Raw genomic sequence first — 9,782 nt, 5'->3', positions numbered from 1 at the left:
TTTTTTTTTTTTTTTTTTTTTGAGACGGAGTCTCACTCTGTCGCCCAGGCTGGAGTGCAGTGGCTTGATCTTGGCTCACTGCACGCTCTGCCTTCCTGGTTCATGCCATTCTCCTGCCTCAGCCTCCCGAGTAGCTGGGACTACAGGCGCCCGCCACCACGCCTGGCTAATTTTTTGTATTTTTTAGTAGAGATGGGGTTTCACTGTGTTAGCCAGGATGGTCTTGATCTCCTGACCTTGTGATCCACCCGCCTCGGCCTCCCAAAGTGCTGGGATTACAGGCGTGAGCCACCGTGCCCAGCCTATACTATATATCTTCTCAGTCTCAGGATTTCTCTGTGAATTCTTCCTTGATTACTGCACATCATATCTACCTTACTTTTTTTCTGAATTCCTGTGCTAACTACTGACTATAACACAAACACGCACAATTCTTGGATACAGTCGTATAATTTCATTCCTAATTGTTTATGCTTAAGGATTTTTAAGGATGCTTCAGGATTCTTTCCCTCAAAAATAAGATCCCTTTTGAATCTTCATTTCTTTGAGGGAATCAAGCATTCTTAAGGATTCTTTTCCTCAAAGATAAGATCCCTTTTGAACCTTCATTACTGTGGTATTATTTAACATGTTAGGTGTTCAGTAGTTGCTGCGTTAATTGCTTATGGAGCTATGTAAGGGAGATATCTTTTCATCCATTCAGAAAGCATATACTAGCAAGTTCTTTTTAGATGTACCTCCTAATGCTGTGTCCCTATAGATTGTGCTTGAAGTGGTTGCATTCTGCCAGACATCTCCTAACTATGATTATGCAGTGATCATGTAAACTCAAAAGAATTTTTTTTTTTTTTTTAAGACGGAGTCTAGCTCTATCATCCAGGCTGGAGTGCAGTGGTGTGATCTCGGCTCACTGTAAACTCCACCTCCCAGGTTCAACTGATGCTCCTGACTCAGCCTCCGAAGTAGCTGGGACTATAGGCGCATGCCACCATGACTGGCCAGCTTTTTTTGTATTTTTATTAGGGACAGTTTCACCATGTTGGCCAGGCTGGTCTGGAACTCCTGACCTCAGGTGATCTGCCCGCCTCGGCCTGTCAAAGTGCTGGGATTACAGGCATGAGCCACTGTGCCCAGCCCAAAAGAGTTTAAAGATCACCAAAAAAGTATTTCTATGACAAAGGATCACGTTCAAGTTTGCATTTTTCATGAAATATTTATGTCAAAGTGTAAGGTTGTTAAAAGAGTTGTTAACATAATTTTTCTAGACAATAATTATATTGAAAATTTTAAAGAAATAGAGCTTAAGGCCAGGCACGGCACTCTAGCCTGGTCGACAGAGCGAGACTCTATCTCAAAAAAAAAGAAATGGAGCTTAAAATGGTGGGGGAAATATATGAAGGGTTTATGAGATCGTGGAATGATATGATTTCTTTGAAGATTCTCTGAAGATAAATGGAAGTAAACCTGGAAGGCAAGCTAATTAATTAAAAGAATGTGTACACAAGTGTGTTATTAGGAATAAGTAAGGTATATGTAGGGCAGTAAGTATCAGGCCTGACTGAGGCAAAAACTACCTGTTATAAACAGGTGAGATCTGTCAGGTATGTGGACAACCCTGAAAACTTGTGAGAATATAAAAAATGAATCTAGACAATATAGTTTTGTTTACAGGAGAAATTCCTTGTATATGTTAGTATTGGAGTTTTTGGACTCAATGAAGAAACAGATTTTTGAGCATAGCTTTAACATTGCTTCATTAGATATAGATGATTGCAAGGTAAGTAAAGTTAGAAATAGCTATACTTTTATAAGAGAAATGAAGGTTAAAGTTAATGTATGATCTAGGACCAGATTATTTAATCTACCATATGAAACTAGTATTCTGATCTACCATATGAAAAGCTGGAATAAAGGAATGTTACTGCATTGGGGAAGGATGTAAGCCAGTCTTTCCTTAAACCTGAAAAAGTGAGTCAGTAACTGAAAAGAGGACTAGTCATGAGAGCTTTGTTATTGAACAATCCTGAAAGAAGTGATTTAGCAGCTGTCTGAATACAGCAGTTGAATATATTCTGATCTGCTTTAAAGTTGCTATTGGAAGTATTTTACTAATTTTCCCTTCATAAGAGAAAATAATTCCTACCTATGTAGAGGATTAGAGCATAGACTATAGGATTGTTTTGCTAAATACTAGAAAATGAATTGATAATTTAAAAGCTAAATTAATCAATGACAGCTACATAGAGGAGGTGGGTCCAACAGCTGTATGTGTTTTACCACAGTCATCTAGGGATGTATGTATAAAAGTATTGGTGATCGGCCAGGCACAGTGGCTCATACCTGTAATCCCAGCACTTTGGGAGGCCGAGGCAGGCAGATCAAGAGGTCAGGAGTTCGAGACCAGCCTGGCTGGCCTGGTGAAACCCCGTCTCTATTAAAAATACAAAAAATTAGCTAGGCGTGGTGGCATGTGCTGTAATCCCAGCTACTTGGGAGGCTGAGGCAGGGAATTGCTTGAACCTGGGAGGCAGAGGTTGTGGTGAGCTGAGATCATGCCACTGCACTCCAGCCTGGGCAACAAAGTGAGACTGTGTCTTAAACAAACAAAAAAAAATTACAGGTGATCTGTGTCCTCCAGAAGTAATCTTTCTTCTAGTATTTTCACTAAACAAAGATTTTACTAATTTTCTTGTCCATCCTACTTACATTTTAATGCTTTTGATAGGTTCACTTCATTTTTTCTGAATACTTACCTAACCATCAACCCCCTTCTACCATTCTTTGACTTCTTGGTTGGTTTCACTTTCTCTAAGTTCTAGTGCAAAATGCAGAAGGTATTAATGCTTATTCTTTACATCTTCATCCTTTTCCACTCTGAAGCAGTTTTTGTTTAGGTTCCCCTCCCCGCACCCCTGCCAGGCCAGTGGTCATTTGTCCTGGGTCTCTTTTTGTGCCATATGCTAGACCCTAGTAAAATTCCTTTGCATAGCAAATGTGTGAAGATTCACAAATTGTTATCAATTATATTCTTTTCTAGAAGAAAACTGGAAAGCTGAAGACTTTTTAGTAAAATTCAAGGAACACCAAGAGAAGTATTCTAGATCAGTTGTAAGCATCAACCACAAAAAACTGGTGAAGGAGAAAAGTAAAATATATGAAAAGACATTTACTCTAGGCAAAAACCCTGTTAATTCAAAAAATCTACCTCCTGAATATGATTCTCATGGAATGATTTTGAAAAATGTTTCAGAATTAATCATCAGTAATCTAAATCCTGCAAGAAAGAGACTTAGTGAGTATAATGGATATGGGAAATCACTCTTGAGTACTAAACAAGAGACTACTCATCCTGAAGTCAAATCTCATAATCAAAGTGACAGAGCTTTCAGTCATAATGAAGTTCTTATGCAGTATCAGAAAACAGAAACTCCAGCACAGTCATTTGGATATAATGACTGTGAAAAATCATTCCTTAAAAGGGGAGGCCTGATTACACATAATAGACCTTACAGAGGAGAAAATCCATCTGTATATAATAAAAAGAAAAGAGCAACCAATATTGAAAAAAAACATACATGCAATGAATGTGGTAAATCCTTCTGCAGGAAATCAGTATTGATTCTGCATCAGGGAATTCACTCAGAAGAAAAGCCCTATCAATGTCATCAATGTGGAAATGCATTTAGAAGGAAATCATATCTCATTGATCATCAGAGGACTCACACAGGAGAGAAACCCTTTGTTTGCAATGAATGTGGTAAGTCCTTCCGCCTAAAGACAGCCCTCACTGATCATCAGAGAACACACACAGGGGAGAAATCATATGAATGTCTGCAATGTAGGAATGCCTTCAGATTGAAGTCACACCTCATTCGTCATCAGAGAACTCACACGGGAGAGAAACCATATGAGTGTAATGACTGTGGGAAGTCCTTCCGCCAGAAGACCACACTCTCTCTACATCAGAGAATTCATACAGGTGAGAAACCCTATATTTGTAAAGAATGTGGGAAGTCCTTTCACCAGAAGGCAAATCTTACTGTACACCAGAGAACTCATACAGGGGAAAAGCCCTACATTTGTAATGAATGTGGGAAATCCTTCTCCCAGAAGACAACCCTTGCTCTTCATGAGAAAACTCATAATGAGGAGAAACCCTATATTTGTAGTGAATGTGGAAAGTCCTTCCGCCAGAAGACAACCCTTGTGGCACATCAGAGAACACATACAGGGGAGAAATCGTACGAATGTCCTCACTGTGGGAAGGCCTTTAGAATGAAGTCATACCTCATTGATCATCACCGAACTCACACAGGAGAGAAACCATATGAATGTAATGAATGTGGTAAATCATTCAGTCAAAAGACAAATCTCAATCTACATCAGAGAATTCATACAGGAGAGAAACCCTATATTTGTAATGAATGTGGGAAGTCCTTTCGCCAGAAAGCAACCCTCACTGTACATCAGAAAATACATACAGGCCAGAAATCCTATGAATGTCCTCAATGTGGGAAAGCCTTTAGCAGGAAGTCGTATCTCATTCATCATCAAAGAACTCATACGGGAGAGAAACCATATAAATGTAGTGAATGTGGAAAGTGCTTCCGCCAGAAGACAAATCTTATTGTACATCAGAGAACTCACACAGGTGAGAAACCCTATGTTTGTAATGAATGTGGTAAATCTTTCAGTTATAAGAGAAACCTCATTGTCCATCAAAGAACTCACAAGGGAGAAAACATTGAAATGCAATAAATGATGTGGTTTCTTATATGAATTCTTTACAAGCTATTGTAAACCTTTAGTTTTAAAAAGAAAAGCATGCTGAAACATGTTAATGTAATTTTAAATCACAAGTATAATAATTATTAAAGAACCATACTGAATAACTGTCTACTGTTTACTAGCATATAAAATGGGTGTGATCATTATTATTGAACTCTGTCGGCTATGAAGCTAAATTTTAAAGTTTTCAACTGCTCTTCCTACTGACTCAAATAGTTTATTTTTTAAAAATACTTATATAACACAGGCAGAGACAAGATACAGAATGATTATAAGCATTAATCTCCATAAGAGAAAATACTTATGAACTATATTTCTCGTTGCACTCTGTAATAAAAAGGAGTTAGTTGTTACTTACCTAAGAGTTACCACTTCCGTAGCCTATAACATCAAAACGTAGTTTTTGCATGTTTACAATTTTATATATATATATATTTTATCAGACATCATGAATTCTTTTACGTCTTGCTTATTTCACTCAGTGTTTTTAAGATCTGTACATTATTGCATGTGGCAGTAGTGTATTTTAATTTTGCATACTATTCCATTTTAAGAATATATTCCTATTTATCCTATTGATGGATATTTGTATTTTTATACTTTTGTGTAATAATAAAATTGCTGCTGTAAATATTCTTGTTTATGTCATGTGTGTTTATGTGTATGTATTTCTGTTGAATTTATACCTGAGAACCGGAATTATTCATTCCAAGGGTGTATACAAGGTTTGTTTTTTGAAGACAGAGTCTCGCTTCTGTCCGCCTAGACTGGAGTGGCAGTGGCGCGATCTCGGCTCACTGCAAGCTCCGCCTCCTGGGTTTATGCCATTCTCCTGCCTCAGCCTCCTGAGTATCTGGGACTACAGGCACCCGCCACCACGCCTGGCTAATTTTTTTTTTTTTGTATTTTTAGTAGAGACGGGGTTTCACCGTGGTCTCGATCTCCTGACCTTGTGATCTGCCCGCCTGGGCCTCCCAAAGTGCTGGGATTACAGGTGTGGAGGTTTTTTTTCTTTTGGTCATTCAGACTGGAGAATTTCTACTAAAAAGAAACCTTGCGGTTTTATAATTGTGAAAAGGCTATTAATAGATCGTGGACATGTGAATGTAGTAAATGTAGACAGCCTTTAGCTGTCTCTCAATGCTTAAATGCAAAACAAGCAAATTCATATGGGAGGGAAATCCTCTAGTTGTCATGATTTTAGGGGTACTTTAGCCATAGCTTATTACACCTTATTTAATATCAAGGAATTAGAATTCATACAAAAGAAAGGGACATTGAGAAGGGAAATAGGTGAAGAAGATTTGAGAGTATCAGAGTCTTTTCTTTTCTTTCTTTCTTTCTTTTCTTTTTTTTTTTTTTTTGAAACGGATTCTCGCTCTGTTGCCCAGGCTGGAGTGCAATGGTGCAATCTTGGCTCACTGCAACCTCTGCCTCCTGGGTTCAAGCGCTTCTCCTGCCTCAGCCTCCTGAGTAGCTGGGATTACAGGCGTGTGCCACTATGCCCAGCTAATTTTATATTTTAGTAGAGACGGGGTTTCACCATGTTGGTCAGGCTGGTCTCGAACTCCTGACCTCATGATCCTCCTGCCTCAGACTCCCAAAGTGCTGGGATTATGGGGTGACCCACCGTGCCTGGCTACAACACAAGCCTTTTATACCTTAATCTATGTCATAGGAAATGTAAGTCTCTGAAAATCCCAAATAAGTGACTAGAGATTTTTATGTTTGAAAATTGGAAATCTGCTAAGACAGTGACTTCCACAGTATCCTTTTGGCGAGAAGAGTAAGCTCAGTGGCAACTTGAATAGCGTTATTGCAGGTCCTTCCTGGAAAGGATTACTTACAACCAATATTTACTACATTCATGAAGTCATTGTAATAAAATTCAGTAGAAATTTATATTTATTTATTTATTATTTTGAAACGGAGTCTCTATCGCCCAGGCTGGAGTGCAATGGCATGGTCTCAACTCACTGGAACCTCTGCCTCCTGGGTTCAGATGATTCTCCTGCCTTAGCCTCCCGAGTAGCTGGTACTACAGGTGCGTGCCACCACACCCAGCTAATTTTGTATTTTAGTAGAGACAGGGTTTCACTATGTTGGCCAGGCTGGTCTCAAACTCCTGACCTCGTGATCCATCTGCCTCGGCCTCCCAAAGTGCTGGGATTACAGGCGTGAGCCACCGTGCCCAGCCTGACAATTATTTTTTAAAAGATTTCGAACTGTAAACCATATCTGCATAAACAGGAAGATGGTTCATGGTTCAAATATTTGACTTTAAATATATTAAACAGACCCTCTAGCCTGTTAGAAAGGGACAGCCATTGCCAATCAGTAGTAAATGGAACCATTGTTGTCAATCCTTATTTTTCTGATAATTTCTTTTTTTTTTTTTTTTATTTTTTTTTTTTTTTTTTGAGACGGAGTCTCGCTCTGTCGCCCGGGCTGGAGTGCAGTGGCCAGATCTCAGCTCACTGCAAGCTCCGCCTCCCGGGTTTACACCATTCTCCTGCCTCAGCCTCCCGAGTAGCTGGGACTACAGGCGCCCGCCACCTCGCCCGGCTATTTCTGATAATTTCATAGCAAAATATGAACAGGGTGATGAGACAAAAGCATAAAAATTTAGACTTGATAGTAGCATACAGAAAACACACGTGTGTATGTGTGTATATATGTAAAATGCCTTGTCTATAATGACTAGACAGACATCATTAAATTTAGCCTTAATTTATGTATGCGTAAAGATTTTTTAAAGAATATACATGGGATAAACCTATTAAGGTAACTAAAACAGGTAATTATAGGACTTACTAGAACTGTGAGAACCCGGCCGGGCACGGTGGCTCACGCCTGTAATCCCAGCACTTTGGGAGGCTGAGACAGGCGGATCACGAGGTCAGGAGATTGAGACCATCCTGGCTAACATGGTGAAAACCTGTCTCTACTAAAAATACAAAAAACTAGCCGGGCGAGGTGGCGGGCGTCTGTAGTTCCAGCTACTCGGGAGGCTGAGGCAGGAGAATGGCATAAACCCGGGAGGCAGAGTTTGTTGCAGTGAGCTGAGATCTGGCCACTGCACTCCAGCCTGGGCAACAGAGTGAGACTCCATCTCAAAAAAAAAAAAAAAGAACTGTGAGAACCCATGAGAACCCAAGGATGTTGTCATTGTGAATTTATAGGGGAGTTATATAGTAGTATATGCTAACGGTGACTAATGGAAGAATTGTACTCATGACCAAAGATGCAAGCCTACCTTGTTTTTCTAGGTGGAGAAGATGGCCTAACTGGATGTTTGTCCTACCATCAACCCACCAAAGATTTGGGGAACATGTGAGTCACATTCTCTGGAACATTGTACTCCCCTTTGATTTTGCGTTTCCAGACATTTCAGTGGCTACCACAAAAAATAAAAAGTATCTGTGGTATCACTACATGTGCTGCCCTGTCTCCTGATTTACTAATTATCATGAAATAGCCCTGTACTGTTTCAGTAGAACATTGTATCCAATGTCCACTTTATTTTCAAACATACTACATATATTCATGTTTTATAGCTCTTGGATATGAAGAACTAGAAAGTGTGATGTATTAATGGGCAGTTTTATAAATGGCCAAACTTCGAAACTTTGAGTCCGGGCATGGTGGCTCACACCTGTAATCCCAGCACTTTGGGAGGCTGAGGTGGGTGGATCACCTAAGACCAGGAGTTTGAGACCAGCCTGGCCAACATGGTGAAAACCCCTCTCTACTAAAAATACAAAAGTTAGCCAGGTGTGTGGCGCATGCCTGTAATCCCAGCTACTTGGGGGCTTGAGGCAGGAGAATCACTTGAACCCAGTAGGTGGAGGTTGCAGTGGGCCGAGATGATGCCATTACACTTCTGCCTGGGCAAGAGAGTAAGACTCCGTCTCAAAATACAATCACGAACCCAGAGATTATTTAAGGATGTTTTGTTATCTAAGAAAACTTCCATTGTAGGGTATATAAACAATTCACAAAAGTATTTGTATAATAATCATTGAGCATCTTTCCATAATCATGCTCATAACTTTCAGTTTTAACATATTCTTTGCATGAAAAACTGATTAAATAGTTTCTTATGAAACTGTCTTTATTTCAGTTTTTTTGTTTGTTTCTTGAGACAGTTTCACTCTTGTTGCCCAGGCTGGAGTACAATGGGACCATCTCAGCTCACCACAACCTCTGCCTCCTGGGTTCAAGCGATTCTTCCACCTCAGTCTCCTGAGTAGCTGGGATTACAGGCATGCACCACCATGCCTAGCTAATTTTGTATTTTTAGTAGAGACAGGGTTTCTCCATGTTGGTCAGGCTGGTCTCGAACACCTGACCTCAGGTGATCCGCCCACCTCGGCCTCCGAATGTGCTGGGATTACAGGTGTGAGCCACTGCGGCCTGCTGTGTTTAATTTTTTTTAACAATCATCATTCTGTTTTCCACAGTGGCTTCACCATTTTATATTCACAATGGCAATGCAAAAAGTTTCCGATTTCTCAGGCCAGGTGTGGTGGCTCATGCCTGTAATCCCAGCGCTTTCGGAGGCTGAGACGGTCCGATCAATTGAGGTCAGAAGTTCAAGACCAGCCTGGCCAACATGGCGAAACCCCATATCTACTAAAAATACAATAATTAGCAGGCTTAGTGGTGCGTGCCTGTAATCCCAGCTACTCAGGAGGCTGAAGCAGGAGAATTGTTTGAACCAGGCAGGCGGAGATTGCAGTGAGCAGAGATCGCGCCACTGCACTCCAGCCTGGGTGAAAAAGCAAGACTTCATCTCAACAAAAAAAATTAGCTGGGCATGGTGGTGGGGTCCTGTAATCCCAGCTACTTGGGAGTCTGAGGAAGGGGAATAGCTTGAACCTGGGAGGCAGAGGTTGCAGTGAGCCGTGATTATGCCACTGCACTCCAGCCTGAGTGACAGAGTGAGACTCTATCTCCAAAAAAAAAAAAAAAAAAAAAAAAAAAATAAAATT

General features: G+C 40.3%; 1 protein-coding gene across 12 annotated transcripts in view; it reads left to right on the top strand.

Annotated features, from left to right (window-relative positions):
* ZNF567 (zinc finger protein 567) overlaps positions 1-9,782 on the top strand; it is a 68,640-nt gene that overhangs the window by 33,783 nt on the left and 25,075 nt on the right. For 10 of the 12 annotated variants that reach the window (XM_017887339.1, XM_017887336.1, XM_017887329.1 and 7 more), the window contains one exon: positions 3,038-5,431. In XM_017887339.1, coding sequence (XP_017742828.1) covers positions 3,038-4,758 — 1,721 coding nt within the window. In that variant the 3' untranslated portion in view covers positions 4,759-5,431. Of the gene's footprint in view, positions 1-3,037; positions 5,432-8,057; positions 8,122-9,782 lie in introns of those variants that run through there. The other 2 variants (XM_017887334.1, XM_017887333.1) reach the window with 1 other exon arrangement.

The sequence above is a fragment of the Rhinopithecus bieti genome, unplaced genomic scaffold (assembly GCF_001698545.2).
Source record: "Rhinopithecus bieti isolate Rb0 unplaced genomic scaffold, ASM169854v2 scaffold_17677, whole genome shotgun sequence".
Classification (NCBI taxonomy): Eukaryota; Metazoa; Chordata; class Mammalia; order Primates; family Cercopithecidae; genus Rhinopithecus; species Rhinopithecus bieti.
Note: the sequence above shows the minus strand (reverse complement) of the source record. Positions and strands in the feature narration are given on the sequence as shown.